The 18,653-nt window shown below is 41.5% G+C and overlaps 1 protein-coding gene across 1 annotated transcript in view; it reads left to right on the plus strand.

Moving 5' to 3' along the window:
• The window catches only part of Trank1 (tetratricopeptide repeat and ankyrin repeat containing 1), an 83,323-nt gene that overhangs the window by 32,727 nt on the left and 31,943 nt on the right, over positions 1–18,653 (plus strand). Inside the window, exons 4-10 of the mRNA XM_005348204.2 lie at positions 687–805; positions 2,626–2,709; positions 2,938–3,076; positions 4,497–4,628; positions 7,610–7,780; positions 16,610–16,864; positions 18,320–18,496. Coding sequence (XP_005348261.1) covers positions 687–805; positions 2,626–2,709; positions 2,938–3,076; positions 4,497–4,628; positions 7,610–7,780; positions 16,610–16,864; positions 18,320–18,496 — 1,077 coding nt within the window. The remainder of the gene's footprint in view (positions 1–686; positions 806–2,625; positions 2,710–2,937; positions 3,077–4,496; positions 4,629–7,609; positions 7,781–16,609; positions 16,865–18,319; positions 18,497–18,653) is intronic.

Here is an 18,653-nt window from a genome sequence, read left to right on the forward strand (position 1 = left end):
GATCCGCCTGCTTCTGCCTCCCGAGTGCTGGGATTAAAGGCTTGCGCCACCATCGCCCGGCAGCTTTTGGAGTCTTATTTTATAGCCTGTAAGTTTCCTTTGTTGGTGGGTAGAGATTTCCTACTTACTAAACTTGTGTTAGATGATTTTGTTCTTTTCTGTGACTTTCAAGTATTTTTCTCTAACCTGCTAAAATTATTTTTTAAATAACGCTATGCATCTCAGTGTGTATTTATCTTCTTTCTTAAGTTTTCAGACTGTGTAGCAAGCATTCATATGCTGTACCATTTCATTGACACCATGTTTATTATGAAATTAACCTAGAGGGATGATGGAAGGTCCTGTGATGCCTCACAATGTGTGTTTGGCATTATAGCTGTGACACTCCTTGCCCAGGGATCAGAGACCTTATTGCTCATTCCAAAAGGGCTCAGAGGGAACTTGTGTATTACATCCCTTGCCAGAGATGCTGCAGTCTGCTGCACTGACAGTATCCAGCCCTGGGCAAACTTAAAATGATTGTTACCCATTCAATCAGAATGAACTTTATACTTTGAAGTGAGTATTCCTCCTGAGGTCTTTAACATACCTTTTGACTTTATGTGGTCTTCATTGGGGAACATTTCCTCAAGGCTCTAGACTTTGCTCACTTGAAAGTTTCTAAACTATGGAATTTTTTTTTTCAGGTGACTCCATTGTTTTGCAGAGTTTCTTGCCCTGCTTTGATCATATTTTCAATGCTGGATTTTCAACAGAAGTGTGGCAATCTGTAATAGAGAAGTTGGCAAAGAAAGGATTATGGCATGTGAGTACAGGAGGTGGCTCTCACACTAGGAAAACACACTCTTTTAAAATCATTTCTTCTCATGATACCAAAGGAATTAATGTATTATTTCTTTATCTTGATACCAGAATAGCTTCTTATATTTTTATTTATTCTCTGTGTGGATGGCCTCTGGTATGTATGGTGTATGTGATGTGTACTTCTTTGTGTGTGCATATGTACATGCAGATGCATGGGCATGTGTTTGTGTGTGTGTGGTGCTTGGGCAGGGACTGAGGTTGATGTGGAGTGCCTTACTCAGTCACTCTTCACCTTATTTTGTTGAACAGGATCTGTCACTGAACCTGGAGCTCATCATTAGGCTAGAGATTTGACCTGTCTTCTCTTGTCCCGCTGTTTCTGTTTCTGGCTGTTTCTGTGCCTGGCTTTTTAAGTGGATGCTTAGGACCTGAACTTAGATCCCTTTACTTACATGACATGCACTTTACCAAAGGAGCCATCTTCACAACTCAAGGTTTCTGTGTAGTTTTAAGAAATTGCTAATTGGGCCAGGCGGTGGTGGTACATGCCTTTAATCCCAGCACTTGGGAGTCAGAGGCAGGTGGATCTCTGTGAGTTCGAGGCCAGCCAGGTCTACAAGAGCTAGTGCCAGGACAGGCTCTAGAAACTACGGGGAAACCCTGTCTCGAAAAACCAAAAAAAAAAAAAAAAAGAAATTGCTAATTGGTGAATAACAGCTAAAAGAGGCTGGCGGTGTCCTTGAGCCTTAATCATCTAATTACTACTTAGATCTCAGACTTACTCCTTTGAATCTCAGATTTTCATTTGTAAGTTACAGCATACAAAGTTACTTTACTTTTTTTCCTCAGGGTTTTGCTGAAAATTTAAAAAGAACGGTTAAGCGGGTGTTAATCTGCTAGTGTGTGTTGAAATCTTACAATATGCTAAGCACTGAGCTAGCAAGTTTTTTTTTTGTTTTTTTTTGTTTTGCCTGCATGTATGTCTGTGTACTACATGTTTGCCTGGTGTTCAAGGGGTGCAGAAGAAGACATCAGGTCCTCTGGAACTGGAGTTATAAGTGGTTGTGAGCTGTCATATGGGTGCTGGGAAATGAACTCTGATCATCAAGAAGAGCAGCCAGTATTCTTAACCACTGAGCAATCTCTAACTACTGAGCTAGGATCTTTATAATAATCTGACATGTTCACCTTACACAATCAAGGGAAGGTTCAAGAATCCAGCCCAAGGGGGCAGGCCCAACATCCTAGCTGTGTGATGTCTAGGTCGTTTTCAAGTACTGGAGACTGAGGCATCTTAAAAGCCAGGCCAGCGGTGTTGACTGTCAGAGTCCTCAGTGTATTATCTAGGGCTGGACATGGACAGTGGGCCTGTGGAAGGCGAGCATTAACTGTACACCAAGCTGAAAGGATCTAGAAGCAAAGTATGGCCTTAGTCTCAGTTTCTACACTCATAATCCAATGGCAAGGATGTGTATGGGAGAGGTGTCTCTAGGCATGGTTATACTGAGCCTGGAATTTTAGGTTTGTGTGACACCAGGCTGCCCTCATCTCCTGCTAAGATGTTTGATATTAGAGAATCTTGTCTTTAGCAGGTTGTGAGGGAATGTGGAAAGAGCTTTGCTTACAGTCAGCCAGGAAGGTGGCTAGACAGAGAGACTGGTTACCATGGCTTAGTCTGACAAACTTTGTAGGTAGCTTAAAAAGTAGATGAAGCTTGTTTTTGTTTGTTGTTGTTGGGTCATACAATAATAACCTTTCTGTTCTAATAAGTCATGGAGAAGATTGCTATGCCAACCTTTTCTTGTTCTTCCTTGCAAGCAGTCATTTCTACTGTTGTCAGCAAAGAAAGACCGGATACCAAGCAATATCCATGTCTCTGAGCTGTCACTGAAAAGCCTCTTTGAGGTAAGGGGGACGATTCTAGAAATATGCCTTTATAGGAGACCATGTCAGTTGTGTTTAGGACTTCCCCAGTAGCTGCTTCATTGTAGATGTGTTATTTATGGTGCTCTTGGGATGAGAATAGTTAACTCATGTTTTACCGATTCAAAACTGCGAGGTTGAAGGAACTTAAGTTTTGTGTTGATGTAGTAACTTTCATGACTCTGTTTGTGTGTCTTGTTTTTTTTCAAGAAGTATGTCTTCATCGGGCTTTATGAGAAAATGGAGCAAGTGCCCAAGCTTGTTCAGTGGCTCATCTCCATTGGTGCAAATGTTGAAACCATAGGACCCAACCCTCTCCATACCCTCATGCGGCTCTGCATCCAAGCAAGTGAGTGTTCTCTTGTTTGCATACCTACCTAGCTTCTTGACAGCTTAGAGGCACAGGACTCTGCCCAGAGTTGAGCTACTTGAAGGCAGTCTATCCAAGCGATTCTGGTTTTTGGTGAGGACAAAGCATATTTATTTCTCCCGGCACTGAGTAGTTGACAGAGATTCAGCTTGCAAAGATCTTGTGTTTTTAAAGTCTAGACAGAAGAGTAGAGCTCCAGATATGGATTGGAAGAAAGAACTGTTATGAAAGAGGTAGCTTGTCTGGCTCTGACCCTCAGCATGTTTTTCTGTGTAGCCCAGAGGGCCTGCAACTGTGTTTTGGGACTGTGACTGGAGGATCCTTGAAAGCACCATGAACTGATACTTTAAGAGTTGTTTGTATTGCCAAGGACTGCACACACACTCTCTTTCCCGTTCTTTCTTCCCCCTTCCTTCCCCCTCTCTCTTAGTAAAGAAAAAAGGGCCTTTGTACATGCTACACAAGCTGTCTGCCACTCAGCTACTCTCATCTCACACCCATTTAATTTTGAGGCTGTGTTTTGTTAGTTTCTCTTTCTGGCTTTTAATTAACTCTTGGATTTGTCTTCCTCTTGCCTTGGCTTCCACAGTAGCTGGGACTACAGGCAGGTTCCACTAGACCTAATAGAACTTCCATTTTCATAAAATAGACTCCTTAAAGCTTTATCATTTGCTTTACAAAATTAAATATTTGAGTTTGTCATTAACACACAAACACTCATACCAACACTTAAGATAGAAACTTGTGTTTTTGGGAGATGTAAGTTTGACCTTCCTGGACCAGAAGGAGCCGAGAGAGCTCTGTTTAGCTCTTCTAGGCTGTGTCATCTTCCTGGAGGGATTGGGGTGGCAGTGCTTGGGGCTTCTTCTTTCATCTTTTATTTGTACTCCACCATTATCCACTTGATATACTTGGGATTTTGTACACGATGCCATTCTTCCTCTTACACAGGGATTTGTAGACAGATATGTAACGGCAAAGCCTGACTAAAAGCAGTCTAATCCTGGACCCACCTTTTAAATGAGGAGACATGTGAAGATTAGAATTTGCCTATGTCCTGAAGGTCAAGACTCCGTCCTTTCCCCTCTGTACAATAGCTGGAACCAGATGTAGCTTAGGCCATGCCCTTGCTTAGCTCCTTCCCCTGCCCTGCTCTGCCTTGTTCACCCCTTTACTCCCAAGTTTCTCCCCTCAGTAAGCTACATGGGTAAGATTCCTGTTAGCCTTCTAGGGTACCTAACCTGAGATTATAATGAAATGCCTGCTTCCCTTCATACCTTCTGCTGGAGAATAGAAATGTGTGCTATAGTCACCATTTTGATCCCTTAGGGGGAGCATACAGTTGATTTGCTTTCTTAATTTTATGTAGAAATAATATCTGCAACTTATTTCTGTCCAGGAGAAAATCAGCTTTTCAGGTGGATAATGGAGCACAAGCCTGAGTGGAAAGGCCACATCAACCACAGAGATGAAGCTGGCTGCACTGTCCTGCATGTTGCTGCTGCTCACTTCCCAGGCTACTCCATCAAGCGTGAGTAGAGCTATTAGGCTGGAAAACGTGTTGTGGGTCTAGTGCTTGCAGACATTAGAAAACCCACACATGGCAGACTCAGAAGACCAGACTTTGCCTTGAATTGACTATGACTGGGAAAACAGGCGTAAGCAGGAAGGAGGTAGGTGAGAGGAGAATCACTGGGCTCTTTCAAGTGGCTTCTGTGGGGTTAAATGACTCAAGAACTTAGACTTCTGGCTACACTCCACATACTTCCTTACTGTGTGCTACAAAGTGCCTTTATTCTATGCCAGACCTGTGAACCAGGCAACCACCATGGTCTTCATGGCCCTTAGAACCTAACGTGGGAATTACATCTTATTATACAACACAATGCTATACAGGCCACATGTAGGAGAGAGAGATTGGCATAGCTGAAGAGAAGTTGGTTATTGTGACATGAAAAGCCTTGTTAGACTTTGAAGGAGGAAAGCTGCTCACTCCCATTGAGCTCTTTGATGACACTCTCTTCCCCCAAACTCTTAGACCCATCATTTTGTACTTTCTCTTGGTTATGTAAGAAAACTTTTTTTGCCGGGCGTTGGTGGCGCACGCCTTTAATCCCAGCACTCGGGAGGCAGAGGCAGGCGGATCTCTGTGAATTCGAGGCCAGCCTGGTCTACAAGAGCTAGTTCCAGGACAGGAACCAAAAGCTACGGAGAAACCCTGTCTCGAAAAATCCCCCAAAAAAAAAACCTTTTTTTTTTTTCATCATGTGTGGTGGCACATACATTTAATCCTAGCATTGAGGAGACAGAGACAGGTGAATCTTTTTAGTTTGAGGCCAGTCTGCTCTACATAGTGAGATCCTATCTCAAACAAATACAGAACATTTTTGTTTTCTACAATGGTAATGAATTCTCAGTGTCAGTGGAATGGAGGTGGCAGGAATGGTGCCACTTATGCTTGGTGGTGTAGTAGTATCAAAGAGTACCACAATATCCCGGAATGGAATATAACAAAGGTTTATTTATTTGGTGATTAAACTCACAGTAAGGGTAGCGATCGCAGTCCTTTGTGTACACTGAGAACTGGAACTGAATCCAGCAGAAAAGAAGGGCTGCACCTACTTTTTGTCTGCACTTGTAGTGCATGACCACGTCCTAAGTGGGCTGGTATCTTAAAGGCTATTGGCTTAAGGAGTTCCCACAACATGGTGGTATTATCATCTGGAGCAGATTTGGTGAGTGAGACTGAGCTGTGATCTTTTGATGGCAAGCAACATTGGAAATAGATCTCTCTCTCTCTCTCTCTCTCTCTCTCTCCTTCTTCTTCTGTTTCTTCTCCTTTTTTAAATCAACACCGTGGGTGTGTGATGTGTGTAAGTAGAAGACAGCTTTTGGGAACTGATGCTCTTTCTTCCATCATATGGGTTCCAGAGTTGAACTAAGGTTGTTAGTCTTAGTGGCAAGTGCCTTTACCTGCTGAGTCATTTTGCTAGCTCATGTAAAGCCTTTTGAAACAAGCCCCAGTTAGTTTTCATTGACCATCTGATATCCTGCAGGTAGGAAGTTTTTAACCTCCCTTGTTTATAATTGCTTTAGTTCCCTCTGCTGGGTAACAAAGTACTCACAGTGTGGGGACTTGTAGTGACACTCCCTTCCTTTGTTTGACACACATTTTTTACTCACAGACTGTTGTGGGTCAGTAGTCTGGCCTGGTGAGACTGGGTCTTCTAGTGGTTTTCCAGAAAGGCCGAATTCAACATGTTGGCTTTGGCTATGTCTCATCTGGAATTCCAGATCTGGTTTCAGGCATATTTGGTGAAGCAGAATCTAAGATGCTGGGTTAAGGTCTCAATTTTCTTTTTTGAATGTCTTCCAGAAGTTGCTCTGAGTTTCCATAGGGCCACACATAGTCACTCTTGGGCATCCTCTACCTTTAAAACCAGAAGGAGAGAACTGGTGCATTAAGTCCCTCTCATCTTTGAATCTTCGATGATTGGTTTTCCTGTATGATCTTCAGAACTTCGGCATCTGACTCTCAAAACTAGGTCATGCCTAACTGTCTTAATCTCATTACCGAAGTACCTAAATTAATAAATACATGATTGGGTATACAAACACCATGAATCAGGACTCTTAGGGCTTAGTATTGTGCCAACCACAATAAGATCTTGATGGATAGGAAGTATAAGTTTTTAATTTTTGCATGGTGAGAGAAGCAGCTGTGAGTTTAGAGATGGGAGAAGACAGACACTGGCTTAGAGATCCCTGTCAGACAGCAAGCTTTAGTGAATAGTACACGGGGGAGTTGAAGGCTAACACTGATTTAATTCTCTGTACCTGCCTAAGTCCTGTGCTCCCCAGGGACATACCTGTTTCAATCCGAAACGTGTCAAATCTGTGATCACTGAGACACCTTGATGCTTGTCAGATAGGTATATCAGAGCTCAAATGGAGCTGATAGCCAGAAGGTTAGAGAGTGGTAACAATGACAACAATAGAAAACCTTGATGCCAAAACAGTTGCTACTTTTTTCTTCTATCACCAGACAGGCTCGTGTGTGTGTGTGTGTGTGTGTGTGTGTGTGTGTGTGTGTGTGTGTGTGTAGTGTGTAGTGTAATATATATGTATATTTTATATATAAATAATTTAATTTTTTTTCTGGAGCAATATTCTCTTTCCTCTCCAGGGGATAAAGAAATCTGAAGTCACAGCTTGCTCTTATCCTTACAGCTGTAACTGTTGCCTAGTAACCAGATTTCCCCTCTCTTTGCTTGTTGCCAAGGAGAGGGGAGAAAGGTAGAGAGGAGCGCACTTCTGAACCTCTTAAAAGCTATTGTCCTTCCCACTCCACACCAGGACTCCTTGATTTGAGGGGGGCAGTTGGGTGGACTGCCTAAGGCTGTCAGTTTAGGTTCCTAAATAAGAGGAACCTGAGTCCCTGAGCACTCATGGGGACATCTCCTTATAGAAGGAACCATGAGCATCCCCCCTTTTCGTTTTGGCCTGCCCTAGGACAAACAGAAGATGTGCAGATGCTACTGAGCTTTGGAGCAGACCCTACTCTGCTAGATCTACACTCTCGGTCTCCTGTGGATGTTCTGAAGAGGAACAAGAACTTCAGAGCTATTGAGAAAATTAACAGTCACCTGGAAAAGCTGGCTTCGAGTTCTAAGGGCCTATCAGGTACAGCACAGTGAATTTATTTTTGTGGGGAGGTGTTAGGGAACTGGTTCTGGATATTAGATGCAAATTAATTTAACTTTTCTTTGTACGTGTAGATGGAATTGAGATCTTTCCCCTCACTGTTCAGAAAATGTGTTTGTAATGACAGAATGAGATAACTCTTATAGAGCATCTCTAGTGTTCTTGGAACATTTCTAGGTCTACATTTCAACAGTATGCATGCACATGGAAAAAGGGAAAAACATGTAGAGTAGAAGACAACCAAAATTAAGTCTACTGCTCAGAAATGATCACTGCTGACAATTCAAAATAAACTTACACCTCTATTTCTTGACTGTTGATTTGTAGAGACTGCAGTGTAAGAGTGGATGGTTCTTCCAGTTCTATTGCTGGGCTTGTGTGGTGATGTCGTTTGTATCATTTATCTTCTATCCTTAACTCTAACTTTTCCCTGCTTCATCTATGGGTTGATTCTATAATTGGAAACCAGTGGGTGGCATTTTCAGGGTAGTGTGATTGTATAAAATATTATTCTTCCTACCATAAGTGGCATGGCTGGGCCCACAGAAGTGAATCATCAACTGTTTGGAAACCGTTGCTTTTTCAATGTGATCCTCTTTAGGCAGTGCTCTCTGATAGCTCCTGTACTCATGTATGACTTTTATACTTCTATTGATTTCTTTCTCGATTTGTAAGACTGCCTACTCGAGGGAAGTTTTTCATGGAGGAGGCATGGGTGGTCAAAATAAGGAGTTTATGAAAATGTCTTTATCTTCATATTGATTGATAATTTGGATATAGTTATTCTATTTTATTGATAGCAATTTGGTATCCCCTCTTGTTACCCTTTGTAGTTAGGCTGTATTTCTCCATCAGTAACCTGCCATCATTTAGTGGCAACCTTTTCTGGTATTAGTAAATATATTATCTCTTTAGTTTTAGACAATATTCTATAAAATTGTGTGACAACTTTGAAAAAATATTTAATTTCCTTTTAACCCTTGTTTCCACTGTTCAGAAGTCTGATGTTAGTCATTTCTTTTTCTAGAACATTATCTAGCCTCGAGTTCTCAAATTTCCTTGGGACATATCAGGGTAGAGGTCTTATTCTTTTGTGGCACTTGCTGGTTCCTTTTAATCTGTCTTTCTTAGCTCAGGGAAAATATCTCCTATCATTTTATTCTCTTGCGGCTTTTTTCTACTACTATTAAGTCATTGGATAAGTTTCTTGAGTGTGTGTCTGTGTGTGTGTATGTGTGTGTGTGTGTGTAACATGAGGGGCCTGCTTGTTGGGGTTTCTGCCCTGTCCAGTTCCCCACAGCCGGCAAGCTCCAAAGAAAATCACACAGAGTCTACATTAAGTTATAAACTGATTGGCCCATTAGCTCAGTCTTCTTATTAGCTCTCGTAGCTTATATTAACCCATTATTCTTACCTATGTTAGCCATGTGGCTCGGTACCTTTCTCAGCAGGGCAGCTCACATGTTTCTTCGGTAGTCGGGGCTGGACTGGGAGGAATGGGCTTCCTCCTTCCTAGAATTCTCCTGTTCTTATCGCCCACCTTTGTTTCCTGTCTGGTTGACCTGCCTATACTTCCAGCCTGGCCAATCAGTGTTTATTCAAAATATGATTGACAGAATACAGACAATTCTTCTTCAATACACACACACACACACACACACACATATACTTAATTTGGTCTTTGTCTTTTCCTTATGTATTTCCCATTGTGCACTGTTACATTTTAAAACTTGAAAACCATGATTTTAATTTCTAAAAACTCTTTCTTGTTTTATTTTTTCCCTCAAGAAATTTTATTTTATGTGTATGAGTTTTGCAGGCTTGAGTGTCATTACACCACCGTGTGCCTGCTGCCCTCACAGGCCGGAAGAGTGTTAGAGCTCCTGAAACTGGATTACAGATGGTTGTGAGCTGCCTCGTGGTGCTGGGGATTGAAGTGGTTCTCTGGCAGAGCAGCCGGTGTTTTCAACCACCAAACCATCTCTCCAGCCTGTTTCTTACTGCAGTGGCTTGGCTTATTGTTTTATTTGCTTCATCTTGGATTGCATTTAAGAATGTTACTATATCTACGTACATTTAAAGAATGTCCCCCTCCCAATAAATTATTTATGTTACTGTTAAGGTTTTGCTGACCCCCTTTCCTGCTTCTCTTTGGCACTTTTGCTTTCCTTTAACTATCTCCTGATTTTCTCATTTATATTTGTAAATGAAAGACTAGATTGATAATGCATATGAAATGGTCAGTGTCTGTATCCCGCAGATATTTAAGTTCCTCAGAAAGATTCACTCCCTTCAGTGGCTAAATGAAGGCAGCTATGGGGAGTGAGTTATTGGGGGTGGGAGATAGTCTGATGTCATCTCAGGATTATTGGAATTGTCAGAGTTTGGTGAGATTTTTGTTCTTGTTGTTTTGTTTTTAGAGACAGGGTTTCTTTGTGTAGCCATGGCTGTCCTGGAACTCGATAGACCATGCTGGCTTTGAACTCACAGAGATCCACCTGCTAAGTGCTGGGATTAAAGGTGTGCGCAATCACCACCCAGCAAGAGTTTTTAAAAAAGATTTATTATTTTTGTTTTATAGATATGAGTGTTTTGTCTATGTATGTAAGTGCACCATATTGCCAGAGTCTAGAAAATGGGTGTCAGATCTCATTGTTACATTGTTGGCTGTGAGCCAACCTACTGGTTCTGGGAATCAAACCTGGGCCCTCCTGAAGAACAATAAGTATTCTTAATCCCTGAGCAAGCTCTTCAGTACCCATAAGACAAACCTCTTATGCCAGGAAGATTGAAGCTAATTTTCATGAACACCTCCCCCCCACATCGTAGCATTTTCCCACTGTCTTAACTTTTACTTATTAATTTAAAATCTCTTCTGTTGTTTCCATGAGGCCATGGTAATGAGAAGAGTGAACCATATTTGTGGAGTCTCAACTCTCCCCATCCCATGGGCGTTCAAACTTCAGACTGATATACCAGGTTTTGTTTTTAAATGTATGCATGTTCTAAGTAAAATTTCCCTTTTGTAGGATAGTTTAATTCACCAACCATTGTGATGTGCTTTTTGATAACTTGTTTATATAATCTCGATTTCAGAATGACCTTCATACAATTTTAGAAATCTAAAGTTTTGCCTATGAATTTGGAAGTTTTAAGATAACAAAATTAATCCTAGCACTTGGGAGGCAGAGGTGGGCAGATCTCTGTGAGTCCGAGCCCAGCCTGGTCTACAGAGTTAGTTCCAGGACAGGCTCCAAAGCTACACAAAGAAACCCTGTCTCAAAAACAAATAAACAAACAAAAAAGCGATAATAAAAAAGGACCATTAGTTAATAGGAAGTGGTTGATGTGTTTGCATAATTATTATTAATTCTTATCTTCTTAGAATGGCTTGAATTACTTTTTTAATGGGACCTTTTAATATCATCTAACCCTAAAGACATGTCATCTGAGACAGGCTTTAGTTTATTGTGATGATGGGGTTGGAACCTAGGGACTTGTCCTTGCTAAGCAAGTGCTCTCTCCACCTCTGAGTCACACCCTAACCTTGACACAGCCTTCCTCCTTCTCCTTGACATTAATTAAGCAGCCAGGTTTTGGAACCAGGAGAAGCTCAGTGAACTCTATGCTGGCTTCCATTGTGCTCATCAGAGCTAAGTTGTGCTTGCTAGCAGAGAAGCAGGTACAAGAGGAATGAATGTGCAGTATTCCAGGATTGCTAGTTGGCTTCCCAGGTAGTCTAGTTGACAGTGGTTGCTCCAGTCTAAAGCCCCAGTTCTCCCTGGCCCCAGCTCTCATTGACCCTAGTTCTCTCTGGCTCCAGCTCTCATTGACCCTAGTTCTCTCTGGCTCCAGCTCTCATTGACCCTAGTTCTCTCTGGCTCCAGCTCTCACTGGCTCCAGCTCTCATTGACTCCAGCTCTCACTGGACCCAGTTCTCCCTGGCTCCCAGCTCTCATTGAACAAAATTCTCATTGGCAGATATAGATTATACAGAGATGTTTCAAAACATTGATCATGAAGATATATCTTGCTATGCTGAAGGAATAGTGAAAGAAAGTTGAGAAATATAGAATTAAAAGTGAAAAAAAACCCAGCAAGATACAATCAAGCAAGAAAAGGAATTCAGTGTCAGAAAGGGATTGTTGAGTTCTCTGTTTACCAAAGTGTTCCTAGATAGAGCCCTTATAGAAGTCTGTCCATAAATGTAACTCTGCGTGGGAACATTTACCACATGTTGTATACATGTATTTTGTTTTTAAGATTTTTTTTCCTGTAGTATGATTTTACAAACTAAGGAGACAGTTGGATAATTTTCTAGATCAGCTCTATGTAATGTAACATCTGAGGAGATGGAAGTGTTCTACATTCCTTTAGTCTGACATGATATCTATTAGTCACATATGGCTATTGATGTATATGACTTATGGGTTTGGAGAACTTAAAATTTACTTTTATTTATTTAGACTTTATGTAAGTAAGTTACTTGTCACTATATCTGGCTGCTTTTAGATTTAAGCCCTTCAAGAGGCCTTTCTGTTCAAGTAGAAGTGGAGAAGATGGAAGAACCAAAGGAAAAGAGTGTTGGGGCACAGCCATAAAGATGAATCTAAACTTTAGTTGTGTGCGCCCTACCTCCTCATTCTCATCATTTGCGAGGACAAATAAAGGTTCTAGTTTGTGATGGCTCCTCCTGTAGGCTGCTTGATCTTCATCTTGATCAGTCTGATCTGATACGTGCTGGTGTTTGCACAGGTGGTCCTGAGCGCAGCCCTGTTAGAACAAGTATTTGTTTTCCACCTGTGGGAATGAACAAGCTACAGAATAGAATCAAAGGGGCTTTCTCCATTTACTCTTTCCAAAGTCGTGTACTGTGTTTACTGGTAGTGGTACTGAGCTCTTTGGAAGGGCAGCCTTTGGTATCACGTGGGAAACAAATGATTTTGCTAAACATTTCTACTGTTCTCAAGACCAGAGGTTTCTCATTGTGTGCATGCAGATTGGGATTTGGGAGGTTCAGAGGGGACTCTAGATTTGGCATCTCTCACCAGTCACAGAGGAATTCTATTTTGAACAATGAAGCTTTAATCTTGGTCAGTCAAGATTATAAAATTGTCTTTGACAGCTCTTGGTGGCCACCACCAGGTGGCACCATGTCCACTTGCTTTGTTTGTTGTTGCTAGACCTTTTCTTAGGACCAGGAGGACTAAGATGGAGTCTTTGTCCCTGGCTGCCTGTGTTTTCCTCCCTGCCTCCTGAGGCTTTGCCTTGTGAGTTTGAATCCAGGCTCTGGAAGAGCTGGGTGCTCTTCTGCTGTGCTCTCTCAATACTGGGAGGGGGTTGCTTCTTTTCACTTAGTGCAGACTGGGGCATTGACCTAGAATCAATTATATTTTCCTCCTTTTTGTGAGCCAATTAAAAAAATGCATGAAATGTAGGAAAGAAAATGTTAATTTTCTACAAATTCACCTACCAGGAAAGTATCTATGAAGTGATCATTTAGTCTTGTATTCTAAGCAGTTATATTTTTATATTTCTTTTATAAAATGGGATTGATATGTTAGTTTGATGATTGAATTGTGTGTAATAAAACATACTAGTTTTGCCTTTTATACCTTGAGTGATAGAATTGGGGTAAAGCCAAAGTCTCTTTTGGAGATGATATATTTCTACTTTTTGATGACTTCTGAATTCTCTTACAACTTTAGAAACTCCCTTTAATTTTGACTTCAAATATTTTATAAAATTGGAGTTTTGTGTAACAATAACAATCTATTGTTAACTACACCTCCGTGTATTTTTAGTCTGTCTTTCTTACTATGTTTCAGTTAATAGCCATATTCTAAAAAAATCTGTGGGCATAAGCAACTTTGTTTTCTGATGTTTCTTTTGTCTTTTACTAAGCTATGAACATTTTGAAAACAAGAAGAGAAAATTTAGCTAATCAAAGGGCACCTGCAGCCTTTAATCCAGGAACACCACTTGCCACGTTTATGACGCCCTAAGTATTTGTGTTGTTTGTAACATTGTATGCCTCCCTGAAGTCTGCACTGCCTCCTTCACTAGTCTTTGTCATACAATCATGGGTTTCCTATACAGCCTTGTCTCTTTGAACCTGTTCATTTTCATCTGACTTTTATGCTGATTTTCTTGGGGGAGGAATGATCTTTTGGAAAGACTTTTAAAGGTGTGGTGCAGAGAGACAAGTAGCAAACTCCATCAGCCTAGTGGGAAAGGAAGTGCTCTACAAAGGGCCCTGTTCTTTCCTTCTTTACTGCGGCTCTTAGTGTGCCCATAGGCACTTTAGGAAGCAGGGAAGAGGCAGTCAGTCTCTGTAACACCATGCATATTTTCTGTCTCAGCATGGGCCTCCAGGCAGGGGATGAGGGGTCTTTGACAAGTGGTTGCCATGTCCTTCTTGTAGTATGTGATGTGGTGGCTCCTCCTGCTGCTTTACAGCTGAGGCTCTTTGACTACAAGTCTCAGGGTATTTACCACAGACATTTGTGTGTGTGTGTGTGTGTGTGTGTGTGTGTTTCTGGTGTTTGACTTTATTTGTTAAAATGGGATCCAGGTGTATAGAGAAGGCATATCAGATAATGTTGTAACTCTTCATGGACCCCTCAGGTCTCTTTTACCATTATGTATGCCCCTGATGTTGGGGTGCCTTCACTTTGACTTTGGGTTTCTGGAGGCTCTTTTGCTAATGTTCTTCAAGTGTTTTGCAGTGCTGGCAGTAAAAGCTGGTGCTGTAAGAAGTTTTTATATGCCTGTCTTAGTTAGAGTTTCTATTGCTGTAAAGAGACACCATGACCATAGCAACTCGTATAAAGGAAATACGAGTGATTAGGGTGGCTTATGTTTTCAGAGGTTTAGCCCTTTATCACCATGGTGTGACATAATGGCAGGCAGAAATGGTGAAGTAGCTGACTGTTCTATATCTTTGATTTGCAGGTAACAGGAAGCAGTCTGAGACAGTGGGCGTGGCTTAAGCATATATGAGTCCTCAAAGATCCACAGTGATGCACTTCCTCCAACAAAGCCACACCTCCTAATAGTGCCATTCACCATGAGCTTATGGGGCCAATTACATAGTAAACAGTCCACCATCCTTCACTTAAAATGCTCATGCCCAATAGCTGTTAGGGTGAGGGTAGGTAAGGTGGAGTATATATAAGGTCAGCCTAGTTTTGTATATTAATGGGCCAAGGATTAATGACACCACAGAGTCTGTCTGAAAAGTTTGCCTTTATACTCTTTTTCTGATCCTTGTTAAAGTAAGATGATAGACTAGCCTATATTTCATTTCTCTTGCATTAAAATGAATATTCATTTCAAAGATTTAGAAAAAGATGGGAAGCAAAAGCCAACAAAAGGAAATCAAGTTTCTTTTATTTGGGTAATTTTTCATTTCTCCCATCTGCTCTAGTTGGAGGAAGAGAAACCATAGGAACCTTATTTGGAGTGGTTTATTCTTATTTTGCATTTTCAGTGATAGGATCGTCAGACCAAGTACAGAAAGCCCAGTAATTTGAATTTCAGATAAACAATTTTTCTGTGTAAATATATCCACAGTATTATATGAATTTTACTAAAAATTGTTTGTTCATTTGAAATTCAAATTTAGCAAAGATCAGTGGCTCATACCTGTAATCAGTACCAGCTGCTTAGGAGTCTGAGGCAGGAGGATTTTGAGTTCAAGGCCTATCTGGGCTATATAGTACATTCGAAGTCAGCCTGTGTAACTCAGTGTGAAACCCCTTCCCCTTTCTCTTGCTCTATTTTATGTATGTATGTGTGTAATTTTACACACCAGTTTCAGTTTCTCTTCCCTCCTCTCCTCAATTTCTCGAAAATAAAATGGGTCATGAATATAGCTCAGTGGTAGTGCATACCTGTATGTACAATGCTCTGGGTTCCATCCCTAGAACCACAAAAGAAGGGGGACTGAGGGAGAAAGGGAAAGAAAGGAAAAAGAAAAGAAGGAATGAATTAAAATTAACTGGCCTTCCTTATTTTTTGTAATTTTAAAATTATATTTCTTTATTGGTTGGGGGGCACAGTTTGCATATAGAGGTCAGAGGAAAACTTATGGGAGCCATTCCTTCTATCATGTGGGTCTTGGAGATCAAATTCAAATCATAAGGTTTGGTGGCAGATGCCTTTCCCTATTGAACCAACTTTCCAGGTTCACCTGTACAATAAATTTATAGAGTAGGTTTGGCAGTCTCCTTACTGAAGGATCTATTTACATTTTTTCCTAACCTTAAGACTCACCAAGATCATGAAAAGGGATCTTCCCAGTTTATCTCTAGACATCAGCAGTCAGATTGAAATCCTGTGTCCCATGACCCAGTTAGGAACTGAAGACTAACGCATCTCTTGACACCATTTGGATTTTCAGCTCTTCTTTCATATTTCCTTGTATTTCAGTGTTTCCAAACAGAGTATTCTCTCAATGTTATGAAAAATTGAACACAGATCTTTCCTAACTCAAGTATTTGCTCTGAACCAAACATTTTGTCTTCAAACACATCTTAATTCTGGACGGTGGGCTAGGCTCTGTCTTTTCTACTGGACATTTTTAATCTTGGTCCTGAAGCCTGATTCAGTACCTGTTCTGATGTTTGTTAGTGGTTAATGACTTGTCCAAAGTAATACATTTATTTCTTCATAAAACTTTCACAGTGCTTAAAAGTTTTGGTTTATAAACCATTTTAATTATGTGTATATGTTGGATTTTAGTTGGGTGAGGAAGAGAAATCATATGAACAATTTTGGAGTATAGTTTATTCTTATTTTTGAAAGAAACTCCTGCTGGCCTGGTTTGTGACGTTAACCGAGATTGTGCCAATACCTTCATCAAATTCTTACTGGAGAGACAAAAGTGGTCTGAAGTCCTTCTGCTGCTCACCCGCAAAGTCAGCGGGCAGCCGCATCTCAGAAACTGCCTCATCAAAGACTGTGACCTTTCAGACCTGGACATCTGCACTATCATTCCCCATCTCAGCTCCTGGGACCAGAGGAAGACCCAGCTTCTGAGCCGCCTGATTGACAGTGGAGGTGAGTGTGCCTGAGGGCCCTTGAGGTATCTGCATAGAGGCTCAGCTACAGCCTAGCTGTCCCTTCCTGTAGAGAAACCAACACATTGTCATCCTTTTCTCCCAGTACCTCCTTGTTTGGAAACAGTGAGGGGTTAAAGAATGTTTGGCCTCTAAGCGAACTGCCTTGAGGAATGCTGCATTCTTGTGAACCCCAGTTAGTCCTTTCCTAGTTTTCTCTTATGTGGGAAGCACTATGTATGTGGAGGATCCTTGACTCTGGCTTAGTCACGCTGGTCAATTCCACCTGGCTTTTGTCTAAACCTTTTCTGCCCTGGATATTTTATGCATCCTTTGTCCACTCTTGTGGCATTCTTTCCCGATCATGGACTGGGAGTTTATGGTACTTGTTTATAGAGAAACAGCCAAGTAGTTCATGGGTGAAAACATTGGATGCTCCAGTAAGAGCACTGGTGGCTGTGTGTCTAGAATGTGCAGTACATTATGCTATATTGGATTTAATTTAAAAAACTAATTGAGAAATAAGAGCCTCTTATTACCCAAATTCCCTACATCACTATTCTTGCCCTACTAGGTGTGTGGTCTTGAGTGAGTAGGCTGTCATGCCCTTACCTGTTTATATAACAGGAATAACAGTAATCTGTATTTCTTAGAGTTGCTTTGCATATTAAATGAGCTCGTGTGTGCAGGCTTTTGGAAGAGTTCCTTGGCTCTGTGGTTTTCTCTTTGTGTTGTAGCCCTTTATAAAGCATAGTAACACATTGATCCTCGTCTTTGACAGTGCTGCATGCAGCACAGAGCCTCCAGGTATTGTCTCCACTCACAGGGAGATGAAGTACCTTTTACAGGTTATTTCTTCAAGCCTTTTCCTTGTGTGTACTATCTCAGAAATTACTGCTGTGACAGAATTTTTTATTCTTTTATTCTGTTTTATTCTTTGATCCAGCCAACACTCACAAAGCATCTCCAGCATCAGGTGCTAATACAGCAGGGCTGCAGATTTACAGAGATGGGCTGCTCCAGGGAAGGGGTTTTAGAGGCTGCAGTGCAAAGGGAGTGTGGACTGAAGTGGTGAGTGGAGTGGAGGTGTGTCAGGGAGGGGAGAAGTGAAGAGTTAGGAAGTATACTCAGGTCCTGACTCCTGACTGTGTCAGGCAGGTGGTGTTAGAAAACATTAAGGTTTCCATTGTTCTTGTGCCCTGTCCTCACTTTGTGGTAGGAACTGTGCTAAGACTAGAGGAGGGACAGGACAGATGAGGGGCATGGCCAGAGAAGGAGCAGGGTTTTCCCTAAGGGCCCAGGAAATCTTACTGCTCGGAAAGGGTGTATGTGGTGGGGGAACATCTTGGAAGTCAGATCAGCAACTTTCCCCTCTCATTGAGCCAGACTCCACCTCCTTCCAGGGTCATGATGATCTTTTTTTCTGCCTCTTTCCCCCATTCTACTCCCATCCTAGCACTGCCTGAGGGTCTTCAGGAGAGCCAGGACAGGCCACTTCTCATGTGCCTGAGACACGAGGACTTCGACTTGGCTTTTCTTCTCTTGACCAAGGGTGCAGACCCACGTAGTGTTTCTCTCATGGAAGGTGACACTCCTTTGCACGCAGCACTCCACATCTTTCTGGACATCAATGGTGAGCAGTCCATTTCTGGAGAAGGAAGCTGGATATTAGAAATGATTCTTTGCTCTCTTATCTGGGAAAACGCCATCTGAAAAGGGCCTGTTTCCTCACCAGGTCTAAAGAAATGACCAATGTATGTCACGGTGAATGATCTGATTATAGTGGGAGT

This window comes from Microtus ochrogaster, chromosome 5 (genome assembly GCF_000317375.1).
Source record: "Microtus ochrogaster isolate Prairie Vole_2 chromosome 5, MicOch1.0, whole genome shotgun sequence".
Lineage (NCBI taxonomy): Eukaryota > Metazoa > Chordata > Mammalia > Rodentia > Cricetidae > Microtus > Microtus ochrogaster.